This window comes from Harpia harpyja, chromosome 3 (assembly GCF_026419915.1).
Source record: "Harpia harpyja isolate bHarHar1 chromosome 3, bHarHar1 primary haplotype, whole genome shotgun sequence".
Classification (NCBI taxonomy): domain Eukaryota; kingdom Metazoa; phylum Chordata; class Aves; order Accipitriformes; family Accipitridae; genus Harpia; species Harpia harpyja.
Window position 1 is genome coordinate 22,315,226 of NC_068942.1, and position 22,610 is coordinate 22,337,835.

Here is a 22,610-nt window from a genome sequence, read left to right on the forward strand (position 1 = left end):
AATATAAAGAGATGATCACCAAAACATGCTGACATGACTAAGGCACTTAGAGAGACTATCAGTCACGTTACACAAAAACAATATTTTAAATTCAAAATTACATGAAGGGGACAGATCTTTGTTTTGTAAGTTTGTATCTTTTCTTTTACCAAGTAAATATTTTATTCTACAAAAAATAGGCCTAAGGAAAAAAATAAAAATTAAAAAAAAAAGTCAAGAAGTTGGTCAGGATATCACCCTGTTCCACAGAAGACTTTTCCACAGTTTTTGTCCCAAAGTGACAAAAATAGAATGAAAGCCTGAGAAGATGCATGCCCTTTAGCAGCAACTTAAAACAATAATTGTTAACTATGGTTAAACTAACGTGGATTTAAAGATATGTAACATGATTTTTATGCCTAGGGAATGTTAATAGACCACTCCCAGCTATAAAACAACAGGAAGGAATACCCGACATCAGAATTAAATAACGTCATATAGAACATCAGACTTCAAAGAGTCCTCCAGCATAACTGACTCCCCTCTCCCAATGTTTTATATTAGGAGTAGAATATCAAGGTAATATAAAAGCAGCACAGTGTCGAAAGAAAAACAAGTAAAAAAGCTATATTGCCAGAAGGTCTGTCCAAATACATAGCGAATGGAGGCACTAGCTGTTCACTAAACAGGACCAGGAACAGTCACTGTAAAACTATCTTCTGAAGTTACATTATCTTTCAGTGGAGACTATGCTCATGAAATAGCTGTAGAAGAAGGTTCCACAACTAAAAAGGCAGCATATTTTAAATACAGAAAATATCTTTTTCAATGACAGCAAAAAACATATATAATCCACCAAATCTAGATGAAACATTAGTGCAGTTTTTAATCTGGAAATTATTTTTTCCCTAAAATGGAAAATGTAGGTATGGAGCATGACAGTGCATTTCACTGTCCTTCTTTAAAGATGAGTAATTTGCAAGTCAGTGTCTTGAGAAATTATTAACTAAAGAAGCCGGGATTTTTTCATATTTATCTTCTAAATCCCTGCAACTTCTACAGTAACAAACCCAATCCCCTCATGCAAAACACTGTTGCTCACTTCATCCCTCCCTTTGTAATTTCAATTCTCTCTCATGTACCTTAACTACTTACTTCCTTGCTCCCCAGTCACCCACAAGCTACCTGCCTCTGATGTCTTAACTATCAGCTGGAAAAGATGCAAGAGCTGCTGGGAAGGGTTCTGGGTAGCCTGAGCAGCACATATGTGCTTGCTGGTGAGCTGGGAAGTCAAACAAAAAAGGTAACAGCAGACTGTAAAACAGTCTTCCCCTCAAGTAGAGAAACCACTGTATGTCTCTCCATTCAGTCTCCAGTTTCTGTGACGCTCTAAGGAACTCCCACGTCAGAGATCCTGACTTCTCTCAAAGTGGGCTGAAAGCGATTTTAAAGACTAACAGACCAGTTTCATGTGACCACAGGCTTCGTTTCCTTAAAATAACAAGGCTGAGTAAGAGTAAATGTTTTCTAAAATTTTCTAATTTCTAGTTTTCTAAATATTCCCTAAATAGTCAGTCTTCTAAATAGCTATTATTCTCTGCTACCCTCTTCTGATTACACACTGGCTTCATGTAAAAAATTAAACATGTATTGTATTGATATTCTGCCACTTAGTAGAAATAAAAGCGTGCATCCTGCCATTGATCGATTTTTACCCCAGCAAGGCATTGAAATAATATTCTAGTTGTATGGAGAATCTAAGTGATTGCTGATTTGCTAATTCAACCATGCAAATATCTAATGAAGATTAAAGTTTGCATACTCAAGCCTCCATCAATGTAATACCAACATTTTTCAACATTCTTTTATTTTCATCCCTTGTATGCTATTGTGTTCCAACTGCCATTTACACTCTATAATGCCTGTTCTCTGTTTTTTCTATTTCATGTTTTTAGGGAGACAAAAGTTGCCTTTCACTATCTACGCAGGCCTAGGGCGCCAGGCTCTACTCCGGAATGTGGCCCATAACTGCTGCTATAGGAAAATGTACCAATAATTTATATGAACAGGAAAGAGTTCCAGCATGACGTTCTTCCATCTTTTATGTCTACGGAGAGACAGAGTGCCTTTCTTCCTTATGATACAAATTAAGTACTTCATTTTTCCAAGAATCTTTCTCCACAATATGGCAAAATACTGCTAATGAACATATGATCCTTCCTCCACTTTTAGTGAACAATGAAATGAAATACAAACCTACCTAGGAGCCATGCATAAAGCCTTCGGTTGAGTGACATATCCCTGCGCAGTACTACATGAAGGGCTGCTGACAAAATTCTGATCATGTCTGGACGTGTTGCCTGAAGAAGTTAGAAATACGATTAAATTTAACTATGAAAAGTAACACTTTTTCTATGCTAGCAGCTTAACATGCACTAAAACATAGTTAATTTCATGTTCTGACATTTCTGAATTCAGAATAGTACAAGACAACGTAATCTTGCTCTTAGGAAACCAAAATATGATTATTATTTGGAACAGACACTTTTAATAGTATGCACCCTTTATGAACAGCAAAAATACTTGACTCCATTAACAGCTCATTTCTGTTACAAGACATTTCATTTTGTTTATGCCTTGGAAGCAAATTCAACTAAAATCCACTGTAAAAAAAAAAAAAAAAATCACTGAAGAATTTTAAATACCTTTCAATATCTTACTACTTTCAATGTTTGTGTGAGTCTTAATATTAAAAAAATGCTGTATTTATAATTTCACCATTCTAGCATCTGAACAGAGACACTCCAAATATTCCTACAGTAACTGATAAATGTGAACGAATCATTTCCACAAGCAAGAACACAGTTCTTTTTACAGGAAAGTGCAGGTTTTTCACAGTTTCTAACAAGTAAGAATCAACCTTGTGTATGTTTTCCTCCAGGAGTAAAATAAATCATGGATCATTTAAAAATAAAAAGTAACTAACAATAAATGCAGTCCAAAAAAATTACCTCAAAGTTGTAAGGTCTATCTCCCACTACTGCTAGGGCTAACTACTCACCCAATACCAAGGATCATTTTCAATTCTCTAGTGTTCTGAATAAGTTATGCTAAGAGGATTAACTTTTTCTGCTTTTGAACACTGAGAATTAGAAACTTGCACAAGACTAGATAATTTGTTTTCTCATCAAATTAGAGCAAATTAAAAGCTTCTGCATGGACTAAACATCATAATTCATATTGGGTTTGCATGTACAGAAGTTACAAGTTAACTTCAAAGTTAACACATCAAGTTAAAAAGCAGAAGGGCAGAGATCACAACATGAGAATAGCCAAACCTATCAGAGAAACTCTTACATATGACTCTTGTTCAAGCTTGAAGAAGATCATTAACAAAGACTGACTAAATACTGCTACTGATTTAAGAAGTGGAGTACATTTAAGAGTTTGCCAATTCATCTCTCTTGTGTTAATAACTTACCTGGCTCATGTGGAAAGGAAAACAAAAAAGAATAAGGTCCAACGTGCTCCTCTGTACTAAAACACTGGTATCTTGCACTGATGTGCTTACTGCTTCCACCTGAAGTAATGGCAGACCCCCAAACTAGTTATTTAGTGTATTATTTTAAGAGAACACTCACAAAATAAGATCAGTTTTTTATAAATAGTGATATGTATGCAATGAAGTTATTTTAAAATTTTGAATAATGAAACAAGATAAAACAGGAAAATAAAGTTTCACCACTGAGGAAACATATAACCAACAGATTCCCTGAACTACACAAAATTAAGCCTTTGCTTTTTTATATTACCAATGAATATCTTAAGTTTAAAAGACAAAATAATACTCTATATATTTTTGAAAAAATACAACAACAAAATTCAACCACTTCTAACTGAAGTGTGTCATGAATGGAAAGTTTTATACAAAATGTAAGCAGTTCTGAAACATTAACTCAGCTTTGCAACACTTTTATCATGCACAAAAACATCAGCTTAACTGGAGCTATAATAAATAAATGTGCATTTTTATCTCTTCAAAGGCTATGTACAAAGATAGAGAAGACATCTAACCCCCCGAAGTATATTGTTATATAAATAAGTAACACCAATGTCTTCATTGTTCCAAGAAAACATTACCATTAATTCAATGTCACTGCCAATTATGTAGAGTTGATCCTCCATTGAAAGCTTCCTGTTCAAATGGGAGAGGACATAGGTGATCCCAGGTAAGCGAACTGCAGGGCTTGTGAGGAGGCTACCCCAGAGAGCACTGTAGAACGCCGACTGATCCACAGCCAAGGCAACCTTCTCCAGCAGCGTGTTCGTTCTGCAGTAGAATCAAGTCAGCTGAATTAGGGCATGTATCACAGCCCTTGCCCCTGCCCCCAGTTTTAATAAATATAAAAATAAGTTCTTTTAGGAAGGTCAAAACTTTCTTTTGAGAAGCCAAGAGAAGCCCAAATTATACACTGAATCTTATAATGCAGCCTGAACAGTCATCCAACTAGCAAGCCTGTGGGCCAGCCTGGCTTGCAAAATGCTTCTGCCTGCCCACAGCTTCTCTTTATGCACTCCTTATGTTCAAAGAGCCAAATAACATCCTCATCTGCTACTTAAAGCCAAGTGTTGCTACAGACAGAGGTTTCAGAGAGACAGCAGGAAAGCATAGCTACTGAAGAAAAGAATGAAGCAAATGGCTTCTGCCCTCTCATTCCTTGCACAGAGCACTTCTGGCAATAACAGGGCATAAAAATACCACAATTCTTTGAGCAAAAGCAATCCCTTCCCCATCCTCATTTCTGCCCACTCCTGTGGCAGCACCTCTACACCCTATGGCCGGCCCTAGGAGGCAAGCTGAGTAGCCCTTTTTCCCTGTTGTAGTGATGCCAACTACACTGTGTCTATCTACCTACGCAGACATAGAAAAAGATGTTAAATTGCTCTTCACATAAAAGTCGTGAAAATTCTAGCTTCTGAAGTTGGAAATATCGAGAATATGTAAGCGTGTGAACAATTCCAAGAACTCAAAGCCTTGGAGTGTAACTTCATCCTTTAATACATTAAGATATTACCCCAGCACCCCAGTCAAGGTAACTCAAAGAGGGCTTTGGCTTGCTGGATAAGAAGAGCTATTACCTCCCAGGCCACTCTGCTAGAAATAAGAGTAATAACCTATAAAGATATGTAAGAGACAGCAATAATCTACCTAAGTGGTTCAATAACAATTTAGATATCATGAGTAAATCTGAATGATTGAAGCTTTGTTTGTTATCTTAAATTCAGTTAAGGTATGTATTTTAGGCCAGGAATAATATGGCAGTACTACCTTAGAGAAATCCCACGAAAAAGAAGCAAGCAGCATGTTCCTAACATGTTACGTATCTCAATCGATAACAGGAATCATAGAATCGTTTAGGTTGGAAAAAACCCTTAAGATCATCGAGTCCAACCGTTAACCTAGCGCTGCCAAGTCCACCACTAAACCATGTCCCTAAGCACATCTACACGTCTTTGAGATACCTCCAGGGATGGTGACTCCACCACTTCCCTGGGCAGCCTGTTCCAGTGTTTGACAACCCTTTTGGTGAAGAGATTTTTCCTACTATCCAATCTAAACCTCCCCTGGTGCAACTTTAGGCCATTTCCTCTTGTCCTACCACCTGTTACTTGGGAGAAGAGACTGACATACAACACTAAGTCTACCTAATGTCAATTCTCTTTCGATAACAGGAACAACTAACAGTTAAGTTATCGTAATTAACATTAAGAATCTTCTACCATACTATTCCATTACAATTAATATGACTGGATGAAATTAAGTACCACCTATCTTAAAAAAAAAAAAAAAATCCACATACAAGTATTTAATGAAAAGCTGCAGCAAAAAAACCCCAAACAAATCAAGCATATCACCTTATTAACATATCTATTCTTACCTTTCATAATACTCTGATCCCTCCTCTAACCCAGGCAGAATCCCAGTTAACAGTCCTTGCAGTCCTGGTTTCAGTGTTTTCCCCAAAGGGAGGTAATAAATCTCATACAGACTCAATAATGTTGGCTTGACAGACATAGCAGCATTAGCAAGCAGTGGAAATAGTCCAGAACTGTGAAAAACAAAATTTATCTTTTTTTAGGAAGCTTCTCACGTGAGACAATTTATATCTCAAGATTGTTACAGGTATGTCTGGTGCAGTTATAAGCATCAGGTCTTTATCTTACAATTTTGCACAGGCATAGACCACCACACAATATAACTGCCTTCCAGATTGACAGGTTGGTATGTCAAGATTAACATTATGAGCTTTATTAGTATTGTGACAGCAAGCACTGAAAGCCCCGAGATGACTGTGTCTTTCACCAATAAAACAAATATGATAAACCAGAAGCATCTCTGCAAGACAAAACGTTCATTTTGCCCATGCTGAACTACATCACAATGGAACACCACAAAGTATTTAAAAATACATTGTCTTTGCACTTATTAAGAAAAAACAAAAAGAGATGAGAACATCTGAGGAAATTTATAGAAATACTTTCCTGTAAGAAAAGAAAAATAATGGTGTTTTACTTCACCAAGTAACATAAAGATAAATTTTGAGATATTTATACCGTTAAGTAGCAAAAAAGTATATATTTATGTCAGAAATTCAGTCTGAAAACAGATTCTCAAACTACCAGTGAACCCACTGTTCACGATGTAGCATTTAAAGGATTGAAAACATTGGAAGTACGTTTTGAGTTTACTATGAATGTAAGTTCATGAAAGTTACAAATGTGATCAGCTAAGAAGTTACCTACATACTAAAAACACTTTTGCTATTGCTACTAAATATCATAAATTATTACAATCAGTACCAATAATCAAAGGCATGTGAACACAATTGCAATTTTCAAAATCACTGAGGATTCAGGTCAGAAGACCCCTGACACATTAAGAAAAAAATGAAAGAACAATAAAAAAAGGTAAGTTTGAGACAAGGGTCTTAAAATATACACATAAAAATCTACTAATTAAAAAAAAAATCTTTGTGGATACAATGTTATCCATGTTACAGGGGAAGAAAAAAAAAATCTTTCCAAAGTACAAAAATGTAAAAATTATTTTTGCTTTTATCTGTCCAGAAGAACTATTGTTTTGTCCTTGCCAATTGGTTTCTTTTTTCTGCAGAAAACGTCTTTTTGTTCAATAACCACCACACTACCCCACAGTCTTTTTTTGTAAGGCTACTACTCATCCTTCAAGATTTCATGTTCAGACACTGTCATTCTGCTTTCATGAAAAATACTGGAATCTTTGATAATGCCTCAATGTGTGTATCAGTCTTCCCCCAAGCATCAGTAACAATGGCTTTAGTTACATTACACAAGGTAGCATTTTCCACTATCTTAGAACTTACTGTTAACAAGATATTGCAGCTACTGAACCACTGCACAAGCAAGAAGAGCAAGCTATGAGTTGACAGAATCTTTAAAAACATGTGGAAACACAGAACTGAGACACTCCCCTCCTCCCCTCACCAAATGTAACTATATATAAACATCCTAACAATGCAAGACAGAATAGCTGATATTAAGGCATGCAATTTATTCCCAAGCATTAATATACACCTTTGCTACCTAAACATAATTCTATTTTATTCCAGGATTTCTCAAACTAGTGAAATTTTAATCTCCAGGGATAGCTAAAGATTAAGAACCATGTGTGAGTGTGCGTATACACATATGCACACATGCCTCTATGCATTATATAATAAATAGCTTAATGTCTTGCCCGTCCCACCCAACCAAAAAACTATTGGAAGTTTAGGAATCAGTATATTTTCACTACACTTACTTTTCAAGGTTATCCTAGAGACTGACAGCAAGAAAAATTTTGTACTTGCCCCCAATTCTAACAAAATGGACAATCTTTCTGTTCTGTTGAGTTGATTGCTTGGAAGAGAAGGTTTCTTGCAATAAACTATACTTAAATTCTTTTCCATACCACTTCAATTACAACAGAAAAATGTAATGTGAATACATGGAAATAAGCATTAACACTTCAATTACTGTACATACATGCACAAAACTTGGTTTATTTCAACGAAGAAATAATAAATTCCAGGTTTTCTAACGCTAAAGTTGGTTCCTAACGAAAGCTTAGGTGATCTGTTTATCTTCTGATATACAATATTCAGGAGAAGAGTACTACACAAGCACCAGTAACATGAGGGAGAGAAATTGACTGATTCTTGCTATACAACAAAGCAATATTGTTAATATAAAATGCAGGAAACCAAAAGCATCTCAACTATGCATTTGGAATGGAGTTGTTTAAACTATTGTACCTGTAGAGGAAAAGATCTTTGGCCAAACGCTTGGGTCCAATGATTTTGAAAATTATCTCATATGTTTCAAGTGCCTTCCGATGAACCCCTCCCGGCAAAGCTGGATGAAGACATTGCGCTAAGCGCTTGCCTATAGTCAGCTTTTTCGGTACTATCTGGTACTTTGCGTTGTTCTGTAGCACCTGATAAATCAACACATTAAGAGAAACAGCACAAAACAAGTTAAACATCAAATGCACATTTTATAAATGAGTTCCTGAACACGGTCAGTAAGTCACAACACATACCTAGGTTACAACAGAAGAAAAATAATAGTTTTAAGATGTACTGTGGAGCTTTTTCTTTGCAATGTCTTTCACTTGTACGCTTGCTATAGGTGGAACTGCCAAGGCATTTAAAACTTGAAATGGCCTCCTTACTTACTCATTTCACTTATCCTTTTGAGGACAAAAATTACTACCTCCATTTGTTAAAAATCAATTGCCAGCAGCTCAAAGAGGACTATTAAACTGTGGGTGGTGACTCTGGGATAACTTTAAGAAACCATCATAGAGTGAGACAACATACAAAACTTTACCAATGCCTGAAACTGTATAATTACTTCAGGACTGGAACACAGAGTTGCATTTACATCTTAATATTTTTCTTTCCCAACATCATAGACTTGCTTTATATTCACATTTAGGAAGAACTGTTACAATCAAAAAAATGAAAGAAATGGGAGTTTATACAAAGAAATTATGCCACTGGCATTGCCAACTGTACTGTCATTCTTGATTTTCCACAAGGTTTAAAGGGTAGATTGTAAATGCTTCAGACCAGTAATTTTCTGTGCCAAATTCTGCAAAGCTTCATATTGGTAAAATGTGTGTCTGTGTAAAGGGTACTTTATGACCCTGACTGGAGATCCCTAGAAACACATAAGACTGATTAGAACAAGATTTTTAGGGATATCAGGATCTGTACTCATTTGTAAACTGCTATTAAAGATCATGATGATATTGCACATTCAACTTAACAGTTAACATGAATCAGAATGATAACATTCTCTGGTCAATGAATGATTTGAGCCCCATTTTATAACTCACGCTTCATAAAATATTGCTGATAATTATACTTGCTACTATTTTTCACACTATTTCAATAACATTGAATGACATTAGAAGTAAATGTTAGTAATAAAAAAGACATTGCATTTGTTTCCACTAGAAATGTAAATACCTTTTCCCTTTCCTTACAATTACAAAGGGTTCAACTGTAAGTCTTAGAAAGGCATTTGTTTGCTCCTTGCACACACCCAGCATTTGGCTCAGACTGCTAAAATACTTGCAAGAATATTAGACTGCTAGAACTTTGCACTTCCGTATTTTTACAGCAGTACCCTTTGTCAGTTCCTGAATCTTATTCAAGAGCACTGTCCTGGTTTTGGCTGGGATAGAGTTAATTTTCCTTCTGGTAGCTGGTATAGTGTTATGTTTTGGATTTAGTATGAGAATAAGGTTGATAACACACTGATGTTTTCAGTTGTTGCTAAGTAGTGTTTATACCAAGTCAAGGATTTTTCAGCTTCTCATGCCCACCCAGCAAGAAGGCTGGAGGGGCACAAGAAGTTGGGAGGGGACACAGCCAGGGCAGCTGACCCAAACTGGCCAATGGGGTATTCCATACCATGTGATGTCACATCTAGTATATAAACTGGGGGGAGAGTTGGCCAGGGGAGGCAGATCGCTGCTCAGGAACTAACTGGGCATCGGTCGGAGAGTGGTGAGCAATTGCACTGCGCATCACTTGTTTTGTATATTCCAATTTTATTATTATTGTACTCTTATTATTATCATTATAATTTTCTTCCTTTCTGTCCTATCAAACTCCTTTATCCCATGTCCTTTATCTCAACCCACGAGTTTTACTTTTTCCCCAATTCTCTCCCCCATCCCACTGTGGAGCAGGGGGGAGCAAGCGAGCGGCTGCGTAAGCGAGTGGCTGCATGGTGCTTAGTTGCCAGCTGGGGTTAAAGCACGACAAGCACCTGCCAGGCATACCTTGTTTAGCTTTCCAAGTGCCGATATTAAATCTGCCCATTCACTGGAATATTCAAAGTTCTTCAGTGCTTTGTCAACAGCTGCTACATAGTTTCTGTACTTGGAATCAGTCAGTAGCTCCAGCTCTTCCGTGTTCATCCTCCCACGGTGTCCCCACTAGAGACTAGCTTGCAATTCATGTACAGACATTACCTGTTCAAAATAAAAAATAAAAAACCCTGGAACCATTGTTTCCAGAGACATACTATTAAAACAATTTTGTATAAAGAGCACTACATTTTCCTCAAAGGCATTACAAAGTATCAATCTGAAATCAGTTTACAGCAAATCCTAAACAAAAGCTAACATATTGCACACAAATATTTAACACGCATCCAAAAGAGTGTATCTGTAATCAAGTTCTATTAAAGAAAAAAAAAAAACAAAAACCAAACAAAAAACCAACACAAAACAAACAACCCTTCCAAACCCAAACAAAACCCCCTAGAAAATTAATGCCCTGCCCCTCCCCAAAAGCACTGTTTATTCTAAACAATGCAACAGAGGGATTTTTTTGTTTTCTTTTTTTCCTCCTCTGGGTCCATCACCAGAAAAACCCACCTTTCCACAAATCAGCCCTTCTGAAAACAGAAGACACCAATCTTTCTGAATCACTTCCAGGCAGAAGACAAGAACGAAGGACACATACAATAGTCACACACTATTCAGGAGTATTTTCATGCATCAACACTTCCTTTTACAAGACTTGGTATGTTAATTTAGCGATGCAACTCTCCTTTGTTTTTGTATTATCATCATCCACGCACAACAAAAGTATATGTTTACTAGTGTTCTGTAATCAGAGGCTTTTGCAATTTGCTCTATATATTTTCATCACATGGTAGTCTACACCAAGTAATTAAGATAGTCTAGTTCCAGAAACACTACCTCATACTTTTATAGGTCAGAAACTATTTATTTCATGAAATTCCATCAGTACTAAAAAGAAATATGTTTTTAAAGCTACTTTAACCCCAAGCAACTACAACTCATAATGAGAAATCCTACTGTATCATGTCTGTGAAAAAGGCAGCTTTTGTGCCCCTTTTAATTGGGGTCCTTTGGGAGATCTCTCTGATACTCAGCTTCAGAAGAGACTTCACACCTAGCAGATGCTGGTCTCTTCTGTCTTGATTAAAGGAAAACAGGAAGAAAATTGGGTGCAGAAGCACAGGCTGAAGCATGGTAGACCAAAAAACCCAAACAAACCATGGAATAGCTATAAACAAGCTGTATTCATCAGACTGTCTACCAGGTATGATAAATAGAGTCACACTGAAAACAGCAGCTTCAGTGAGCCCTTCCAAAACAATTGGAGAACATGCCTTGTTGGCCCCTATTCCCAGTGAGCAGCAATATGACAAAATAGCAGGACTGTTTGAAATGAAAAATGCCTATGAAATAATAGAGCAGAAGATTTAGCAGAAATAAGAAGTGACCTTCTGATTTCTGGTGGTTGTACAGTTGATGGAGATAATAAACCCACTTATCTTTAAATTCTGCTCAGTAAAAAGTTTAACCATTTTTAGACCAATCACAGAAGACTTTCAATTTAACTTGTATTACTTCATGTAATAAACATTTCAGTTGTGCAAGATATACCAAAAAATGAACACTGCCTTTTATCATATACGATCAATTTAAAACATTTTATATGGACACATAAAAATCTTTATTTGATTTGTACTATATCCATCCCTCCCTTCAAATAGCGTTCTCCCCAAAATGGCTATGAAGCTGCTATTTAATAACTTTGTCAACAGTTCTCATAAGGAGTCACCACTGACTGAACAACATAAAACCCTAGGACTGATTACCCAGTATTTTCAGCTACCTAAAGGCCAACTCCTTGCCGTGTTCTTGAAACAACCCCCAAACCTACAAACTATTAGTACTGTTTTACCTTTTCAGCACTCAAAAAGGTAAACTGAAGAAAACTGTACTCCGACGTCTCCAAATTAAGACAGCAGCAAATCAGGCTCTAAATTTCACGATCATAATCTGGTCAAGTTTATCACAAAGTACCCTGGCAGATTTTTGCTCCCTCCTTTTTGTTCCTTTAATTAGCAGGTGGTTCTGAAGATAAATTGATAAGAATCCAGCTTTAATCCTTCCAAACTTCATTTTTGTTAGTGCTAGAAGAACATTAAAAAAGTGTTGCTTCAGTCAGAGACAGTACACCACCACTCTGGGTTGCAGAGACGGACCTTCGAGAACTCTCTCACCCCTAACCTTTCATGCATAGGCACATGTAAGGTGCCAGACAAGTCTCTCTCCTGCTGTCATCACATTTACCTTTTCTTCTATAGAACCACCAAAATTCTGCATTAATCATTTCTTTATCCTTATTACTATCTTTCACCTCATATTGCTCATCTCCTGGTTTCTCAGCATTGTAAGGAAAGTTGCAAGAAAGGAGAAAAACAAGAAAGGGATGGACAAAAAGAAGAAAAAGAGCTGGGATAGCAGGAGTGAATAAAAAGGCCAAGAATTACAAACCTTTTGCACTCTTGATTCTGATGGCAAGCTAGTAATGACAGATTGTCTCCAAGGCAGAACAGAAATGCAAACCATTACTTAAAAACCACATTCTGGGTGCCAAATTGATAGATTTCACAATATCCCACTGGCATAAAGCACTTGGATCTCACTCTTTATTTAAAAAAAATATTTCATGTGGTTTCATTCTATAATAACCATCTTTCTTTGGATTAAGTCCAGAAAAAGATCAGGTTTGCTTTGAAAAAGCTGTAGAATGTCAACAGATTTCTCAGAGACAGTTGCACAACTGCCAATGTCTGATCTCCAAAAGTAAAATAAAGTATTCACACTAAAAAAGAAGAAAGGACCAACATACAAAAGCAGCACAATTCTCATTTTTCCAGGCACAAAGGATAGAGAAAGAACTTGACACAGCAAATAATACTTTCTGAGTGAACAAAGCATTAGCATCCTTTTTTAATCCAACTAAAGCATAAATGCAACCACTTATGGCTGAGCGGAAAACAGGGCTCTGTCTTCCTCAAGTGCTTGAAAAACCTGAAAGCTGAGTGTGGACTGATTAAGGATTATCAAAGGTTAAACAAAACCAGCAGGAACACAGGATTAAACAGGTAGGGTTTTTTTGGACTTACTAACTGATCAGAATATTCCCTTCCTTTTAAAAAACAAAAAACATTAACAACTTTGACTGAATAACCTATACTTTTAGACAAGTCTATCGCACACCAGCTGATACTAATGAACTTCCTCTAATCATGTAATTCATATTTACATTTATCCATATGTTATCAGTGAATTTAATCATTATGCAGTTTTGTACAAAGAAGCAAAAACATATTCTGTTTTCTTATTACTCTGTGGTTATGGTCTCATTTTTCTTTCTTAAAAGAAGTTTTATATAGTTTGAGGTTACAAGGAGAAAAAGAATCTCTTGCATATTTTTTCCCACAATGAAGAGTTTCTATTTTAAACAATATATCTTCCAAATCATATCAGTAGCCATAAGCCAGGGATGCAGAGAAGATAATATGTAAATATTATGTATTATTTTTTATAAACCTGGCACTATTTTTATTCTAAGATAACTGAAACTACAGGAATGCCCATTTTTATTAGCTCTCATACATAAAAATATACTTGTCCTAAAAGGTTTACTTTTTATTTAGCCCGAAGATATTCTAAAATATAGTTTTTAATCTTTTCTTGTTTCTATCATGTATTCTTACTGATACTTTTCTGTTCTTTTCATCTATCATAAAACTGCAAATTTAACATTTAATTTTACGGCACTGATATTTCAATACAATGTTAAAGCTTAGTAATGTCTCCTTATAAGTATCACACCCTTATTCTTTCATGGTTTACTACTTTGAAAAATGAAATAAATAATAAAATTTGATAGATCAAAATCATGGGAAAACAGCAGTTTCTGCCACACCACCAAACAGCCTAAAGGATAAACCATTTATCTTGCCATTCCACAAACACCATTTAACATGAGGGCCAACTTTCCTTGGAATGTTATTTATTTATCTTTTTAAACAAAGGTATGAAGAGCACCATCCTTTGCTTCTGTTGCTTTTTTCCCCTTTTGGCATACTTAATGAGATGAGACAAGCTTCTCAGATTGAAGGTTCAGCCACTCTCATGAGCCTGGACATAATTGACCTGTTACATGACCATGCCTCTTTTTAATGGAGGACAAAAAGCAAACGGGGGTGTCTGAGCAGAAGGCTTATTATCAATGAGGAAGAAACTACTTAAGAAGCGCTATATGCTTTCAAATTATTTCATAAAACCATATTTAAATCATAAGTGAATGCAGAAGTAGATCTTGACACTTACTACCTTCCACTTCACCTTCTCATGGGGATTAAAAAACAGACACCGCACAATTCTGGATATACATGGATGCCTGTAGAGTCTTCGAGTATGACAAGGAAAGCAGTTACCTGGGGCTGTGGTTCTCCTTTTGCTGGGGGTTGTGTATAGTGTGTTCACAGAGCAGCCTTCAATTCCCTTCATCAATGAGGTGGTACTGGTTTTCCTACGAGTCACATTAAGATGATACTGCTACAGCTGTGTTTTCCACAGCAAATGCTCATCCTTCACAACTCATGTGCCTAAGAGCCTTCAGTCTCACATCAATACAAACTATTAACCTGCTTAACAGGCTCTACATGGTTTTCACTGAAGCTAAAGAAACTCAATTGAGAAGAACAGCAGCTTCATCAACACTTATTCAATAAAAGCAGCTTTCCTCTAGATTCTGTCTCAGTATAATCACAAAGTTAAAAGACTGCCCAACGATTCATAAGCTCTCTCAGGTATCTATCCTACCCCGAACCTCCTCTTTGGGTTTGATTTGCTACTATTCCACTCACATTTTTCAAGCCTCACAGAATTGCTCTATTTGTCTGCTTCACACCAATCTGCAATACTGAAGTGGTTGCCTTCTGGTACAGGTCAAGGGGCTGATAGCTGTGGAGCACAAATCCGCGTACATCATGTCACTTCAAGATTTCTCAAGATTTGTCCCAAGTATTGTAAGAACCTGAGCTCACAAACTTGCTCCCTTTGAATTCCTCAGAGTTTCAGCTTTGCAATATTTCAAGGCTTTTCTAAAATTGTTTCCTGTTTCAAGCGTGGCTTTGGGACATACAGTAGAAGAACTAATAGATAATTAAAAAGCAGATGAGAAAAATTTCAAATTTCACAGTACTGAGCTATTGCTTTTTAAGCTGTGTACAGTGCCCACATACCAAGCAGGTAACTGCAGAAACACGTTTTTATTTGAATAGACTTAATACAAACACAGATTCGAATACATGGAAAACAGAAGCCTTGTCATTTGGTAATTTATTATGCTTTGCTTCCCCTCAGAAACATCTAAAAGCATGAATAACAAAATAAATACTATAAATCCCAGGCTAGTCTCTTAAGATAAAAATAAAATGTTGGAAATACATATATTCTTCTATCACCAAAGATAAAGATTTTCCAATTACAGCTAATTACTCTATTTCTGAATTGACTTTGTAGAAAGTCCTCTTATTTCAGAGTTTTTCAAGAAGGCATCTCTAATGTCTTCTGAAGAATAAGAACCACTTGAGCTTGTTATTTTGGCCAATTGCTATTCAGTACAGTAATGAAAGAGGAAAAAAAAAATTACCCAAATAAACAAAACAAAAACACACCCAGACTGTATAACTAACTATAATTAGCCATGAACTCATTAGTATCCTGCAACAGTATAAAGCACTTAATATTATTTAATATTGTGATTAATAACTTCCCAGTATACTTTTCTACACAGCCAAAATTCACAAGCAGAAACAGCTTATTATGTTTTTCCACAGAAAAAAATGACACTGCTTTAGGTGTTCAAATTTCTTTCCATGACAAAATTAAATTAAATCCACATAACAATATGTACATTACCCATACTAGCAACTTCTAAACCATCACAAGATGTTTGGTTGAGAGTGATTCTCATTCAAACAAGAACTAAATGAGAGAAAAACCTATGGCTTGTACTACAGAGGTGAGATTAGGCACCCAACTGGATGCGCTCCCCACGGCTTCAGAATCTACAAAATATGTTTATTATTTATTATGTTTATTATTACATACAAAAAAAAGTCAGTAAAAAGAAATTAAGTACACTTTTCTTCTTTTGCATATACAGGATGTCACAGAAGAAAGATGACTGGAATAAAACTGTAAGTCCACCACTGAGCATAGTCTGATGGAAATACATAACATATGTAAAATGTTCTTTCTGCTATTGCTGTTTCACAGTATTCCAAAGTCTGACTTACACCAGGCATGAGTTCATGAAGAGGAACAAGTAACAAGCTTAAAAATTCTTAAGGAACATAAAACAAGCCTTCTCAGTAATTAACTTCTCTATTTACTGTTTAAGAAAAAATATTTATAATTATGAACAATTTCTAAGTGAATGTATTTGCTTTAGAAGATCATTTTTCAGAAGTAAAAAAGTATCAAATCTGTCTATGTGTTTACTGGAGAGGAGAAGAAAGTGACCAAAGACTTCTCACTCTTGTTGGTAAATACACATATCTTCCAATCACCTCTTGTAAACAGTTTATGGTGACATTTTAATCCCTCTACTCACTTCTATTTTATTACAGCTTTTCAATATATAAAAGGTGAACTGAAAAACCATTTGATATACTAGATTAAACTTTTGATTTTGATTCGAGACCCACCAACAGAAGAACACTACTGATTCCTTTTCTTCCAGCCCTTGTGTACTGTGCCTGCATACTACTCAGGACTGTCTTACTGTTTGTGGCAAAGTACAAGAGAAAAAGCATCTCTTTTCACTACAGGGATCTCCAAGCACTGCTGTAATAAAGCAATAAAAGGTTTCCTCTGTTAAAATTATCTTTGACTTAATGCCAAATAATTAAAATAATCTTTGACTTAACGCCAAATAATTATTTTAATAGTTAAAAATTAATTCAAAACATCTGAATAAAGCAGACTAAATACAGATTAGCAAATGAAAGCATCGTAGTGGCATACAACAGATGCTCAAGTGACAATGTGATACTCAGTATAACAGACACCATCTTTTCTAGAGTTAAGTCCTCTTGCACTACATGAATTCTGTAATCTTTCTTACACTAAAGTTTCTACTTTTAAAATATAGTCTTCGTGAGATCAAATCAAACATTTGGATTTCACAGATCTGAACTTATGTCACTCAGTAAATGAAAGATGACGATTTGCATCTTTGTTACAACTCAGGTCAACCATTAACTGAAAATATTTTCTTCTTCCTAAAATAACAGTTTCCCACGTTTTCTCCTTTCTAGCAACAAATGATTCCTGAGTTATATACCTACTATATTATAACTTAATCAGCGTGCATTTTACATTTAAAAAAAAAAAAAAAAAAAAAATCAACAAAACTCCAGATATCCATGCTTCTTATTTTAAATTATGCAAAATATCTAACATGTCTTACTAAAAAACAGATGGCAATTTAAGTCAGAATAACACAACAGAGAAAAATGGGACAATGCTTCCTTGAATTTGTGGTTATCCTTCAATGCTCACTTACAAGCACTTTTCTTGTGCCCTTCTTCCCTTTGTTGACCACTGTATTTGAACAACCAATATTTCAACCTAGATCTAGAACTGGTCACTATTTCCTTCTTATTCAATTACACATTTTAGGGAAAGAAAAACAAAAAGACCACCTAGCATTTAACCTGCACTCTTTTGACATGTTTTCAGAGGGTTTACTCCTTAAACTTCATTTCATCTCAGCTCACAGAGTTACCATCTTTATACCCAATTTAAATTAGAGCAGCAATGCATCCAAAGAAATTTAAGCAATCTGGTTAAAGGCATTTTTTTAAAAATAATCTTAATTTCAGTCTCCAGGCTGACATCCCAAAAATCCCAGATGAAGAATGTAACATTTAAGGTTTGGTGTTTTTTTTTTTTTTTGTAATATATGAAATGTAACCTCCTGGAGTCAACCAGTCACTTTGACAATGCCAAGCTAAACAGAAACACAAAATTCTTACTCAGAAATTAAGTATAACATTGTATATAGTGCATCACCTACTGTTCCCTGGACCAAAACAGACTGTTGCCATGCTGAAAAAGGTTGACTTGTGCCCTCAGTTAGTAGGGCCTTTTTCAGCTATCCACAGTCAAACCTGCAACATCGTGCAGTTAGCGGTTTCCCCACCTTCATAAAAAGATCCTGAGATGGCATATTAGAAATAAGGCTATTTGGACTACTCCAAACAGAATACGGAAGGTATTTATCTGACACAGCTAAATCCATGGTAAACACACAAGTATTGGTGGGTTGGAAAAAGCATTAGCAAAGAGAAAACGAGCATGTTCTGGTGTGAGAGCAACTGCACCCTCCCCGTGGCTCCCACACTACCTGTCAGCACCGTGAGCTTTGTGCTTTTCCTCTCCCACAGTGGAACTGCCCAGCTCTCACACACACTGACTACGCTTTGGGGCTATTGCCCTCTCTGTTGAGCAATGATTGATAAGCAAGTACATGATTTCAAATAGTTACCCTCTCTCCAGGTGTCTGAGCACAGCAACAAGACAAGCTTCCTAACATAAACTGCAATTTATTTTCACTTTTACAGGTTTCAGCCTCATACCTTCAAATGGTCACTATACCCTCTCTGAAAAGAATTCCTTTTTAACTAGCTAGCTCTCTTCTTCCCATCTTTTCCAAGCATTTATGGATGGAAGGCTTATCTTTAGGTATTCTTTTTCTTTCTTGCTTATTTTTTACTCTCAGCAAACTAGTAAATCCAATTAATATAGTAATACAGTTAAAATAAAGAAATAAACAAACAAACAACAACAAAAAAAAGCCATAGCAAATGTAACAATGAAAAAGAACTCAAACCAGCATGATTACATTTAAACCTAGATTTGTACTACACTTTGTTTTAAAGAAGAGTTTGCCAACTTCCGGATACTTTTCAGCTTGGTAGACAAACAAAGGACTTGCATGAGTTTCACTGTCTTACATTACACTTGCAGCACTCTCCTCTACTAAGGGAGAAGCCTTGCTTCCAGGGTAACGCTGTGCCTTCACATTATGACATCTTTTTAAATATTCTGATAGACAGTTTAACACAGAATCTACCAACTTCACAAAAAAAAAATTAAAAAATGGTGGCCTGATAATTTATTCATTTATTCTTTGCTCACAATAACTTTAAAATTGAACATTTAGATGAACCTTTTATTCATCCATACCCATCATTCTAATAATATGTAGCTTCAGGCGAGTTTAACATTCTGTCTGCAACAACCCTGATACTTCTTTTCACAAAAAAACATCAGAAGTTCTCATATCCTTATAATTGCTTTACTCGGGTAACCTTTTAATACAATGCATTTGGGCAAGACTTTGTCCAACTTCCTTTTTTATTATACCCTGAGGTCCTAAGATATTACTAATTCATTCATTTCAAATTTTGACTAATTTCTATCATTTTATTCTGATTTTAATTCTGAAATAGTGTCATATGCCATACATATACCTACGCATTATCTAGATTGTGGTTGTATTTTGCAATGCATCTGATTTCGCATATTCTGCAGATGGATTTCAAGGAATTTGTAAAGTAGAATCCTTTTCTGACTGTTCTGAAAATGGTGGCTGGACCAAAATTTCTTTGCTCTTCTTATCCTCAGAAGCCAGCCAGAAAAGACATTAATATAAGGTTAAATTCCCTTTGATTTTTGCAAACGATACTAGAAACCAAATTAGGCAAAGCACTGTTCCTCAGCTTTACATAATGTTTTTATGTTTATACTGAAGTATAAGTTTCTGATAAAACTAGTGATGCGTTGACCAGTGAAATCATTTACTGAGTGTCTTTGGTGCTTTCTCCTCATTTCTTGTTTCAGTTATTGGGGAAAAATGGTTGATCCTGCAGTGTCTCTTCTCCCCAGGCTCTCAGAGGGAAACATATCATGTACTGTTTCTATTTATCATTCAACTTCTTTTCAGCTACAAGTCAGGGCAACATGATTATTAATCTGGAAGACAATTTATATGCATACAAATAAATTACTTTCATTTTTCTATTTCATGCTTTAGCAGGTATCATTTAGTTTAGCCTCTTTTCTATCTCCTATTTTTCTCAGCAATTTCCAGAACAGGTTTTTTTACAACATACTTCATACCTCTTCTTGGTTCTCTCCTGCATGCTTCACATTTAATATAACACAGCTCCATCAAAGTAAAAAAGAAAAAAAAAGTAGAATAGTAGTAAGCATTTTCAGTCAGCCCAGCCCAAGCAGTCATTCCCAGCTAAGCAAGAAGACACTAAAGGTGACTAGAGTTACTGCCGTCAAAGAGAACTATGCTAGCGATGAACACATGGAAGCGTCCTCCCCTTATTCAAATGGAGAACAATGGCAGAAGAACACAGGCTGAGCCCATTTACACCAGACAGACTGCATTCTTACCTGTGTAGCTTGCTGTGCGTGTGACGAGTATTTCTAGTGGTCAGTGTACCGTGCCAGTATTTTTACACAAGAAAAGCACTACCAGTATAAACACGGCCTAACTTGTGAGCATAACCATACACTCGAATGCACAGCTACTCCACTAATGGAAGACATAGGATAACTTGTCTTTGCAAGATGCTGTTTAAACATCTACCATCACAGCTGCTACCACCAAGCTGGGAAAGTAAGACTTTCAGTAAGTTAGAAATGCAGTTACTCCTTCCCCATCTCTCATTTACAGGCTGCTTAGTTTCCAAAAGCGCCTATTCTCATTTCAATTAAAACAAAACCAGGAATGATATTGCTGACGTTCCACCTGTTTCCACACTGACATTCCTCCACATGACATTCATCCACGTTATATTAAAAATGACTGTACATTTTGGATAATCACAATATTTAGACATCACACTAGTATTAGACCTGCAAAAGGTCTACTGCATATCAGCCTGTTTTTGAAAAGTTACCAATATTTAAAACAAAAAAATAAGCAAATCTGACAGCCAGGCCAGCATAAGTATTTAACACAGACAGGCAAAGGCTTGGCAACAAAATTAAAGACTATGATCTTCAACCTTGTATTTTGCCCCCTTATTTCCTGCAAGCACCTAGCCCATTACTATTTAGATAGAGTCTTCCCACCACTTCACGCTCCTATAGCTGGAATTCAGGTATCACATTATGCAGTTAACCTGAGAACCATAACACATTCTCTGTTAGTGCATACAGAAAGAAGATCCAGGAGTGCAAGGGTTCTTGCTAATCAGCAATGAAAATACAAGGGTTGAGTCACCCAGAACAAGCTCATCAAAACCTGCACCCCATATCCAGCATATTTTAGGATACTTAAAGAGATAAATTATTTAGGTAGGCTTTTCTGGCTGTTATTATTACAAGTATGCAAATGTTATTTCTAAAAAACATTTAGCCCCAGAAGCTGTCACATATTTATGCTTTTCAAGTGGGCATCACAAGATTTAAGGCCATCCCTGCATCAACAGATGAAATTTAACCCTGCACTGCACAAGCTACGGACAGCCATATGCCCCACGTATCCTTCCAAACATCACACGCAACAACACAAGCAGCCGAGCCGCCCAGCCAGGAATCTGCCCCAAAAGAGGCCCGCAGCCCTTACACGCTCAAGGTCAAAGCAGGACGGCTCTGGCAGCCCAACGCCGAGCTTGTTCCCAGAGGGGAAGAGGTCCCCTGAGGAAGCCCCTCCACGAAGGGCGAAACCAGGCCCGGCCAGCAGCGCCCGTGCCGGTGCCGGGGCGGGGGGACGAAGGCTCTGCAGCCTCGGAACCCACCCGGGCCCGCTTTCCGCTACGGACGACAGCACCGGGGAGCGGAGGGGCAGACCAGGGAGCGGCGGTCGGGCGAGCCAGGTGCCACAGGTTAACTAACGCGGAGCAATTCGGAGGCTAACCGCTCTCCCCAGGCTCCTCGGCACCTGCTCCCCGACCCCAGGCCAAGCTCAGGCCCGGCCCGGCCCTCGCCCTCCCCAACGGTGCCCGCGGCCCGGCCCGGTGAGGGGAGAGGAGGAGGAGGACGAGGAGGAGGAGAGGGCCGGCTCGGCTCCAGGGGCGGACCCCGCTCGGCTGCGGCGCCCTCCCCAACACAGGCGCGGCGACGGGGAGGGAGGAGGGGAGCGGCCGCCGGTGGGGCCCACAGC

At 37.0% G+C, this 22,610-nt stretch overlaps 1 protein-coding gene across 5 annotated transcripts in view; it reads right to left on the reverse strand.

The window, feature by feature from the left end:
- DOP1A (DOP1 leucine zipper like protein A) overlaps positions 1-22,610 on the reverse strand; it is a 70,313-nt gene that overhangs the window by 47,548 nt on the left and 155 nt on the right. For 2 of the 5 annotated variants that reach the window (XM_052781627.1, XM_052781626.1), the window contains exons 2-7: positions 10,355-10,572; positions 8,313-8,494; positions 5,919-6,089; positions 4,120-4,309; positions 3,461-3,559; positions 2,240-2,339 (exon numbers count right to left, since the gene is read on the reverse strand). In XM_052781627.1, the coding sequence (XP_052637587.1) occupies positions 2,240-2,339; positions 3,461-3,559; positions 4,120-4,309; positions 5,919-6,089; positions 8,313-8,494; positions 10,355-10,492 (880 nt within the window). In that variant the 5' untranslated portion in view covers positions 10,493-10,572. Of the gene's footprint in view, positions 1-2,239; positions 2,340-3,460; positions 3,560-4,119; positions 4,310-5,918; positions 6,090-8,312; positions 8,495-10,354; positions 10,573-20,608; positions 22,476-22,610 lie in introns of those variants that run through there. The other 3 variants (XM_052781624.1, XM_052781628.1, XM_052781623.1) reach the window with 3 other exon arrangements.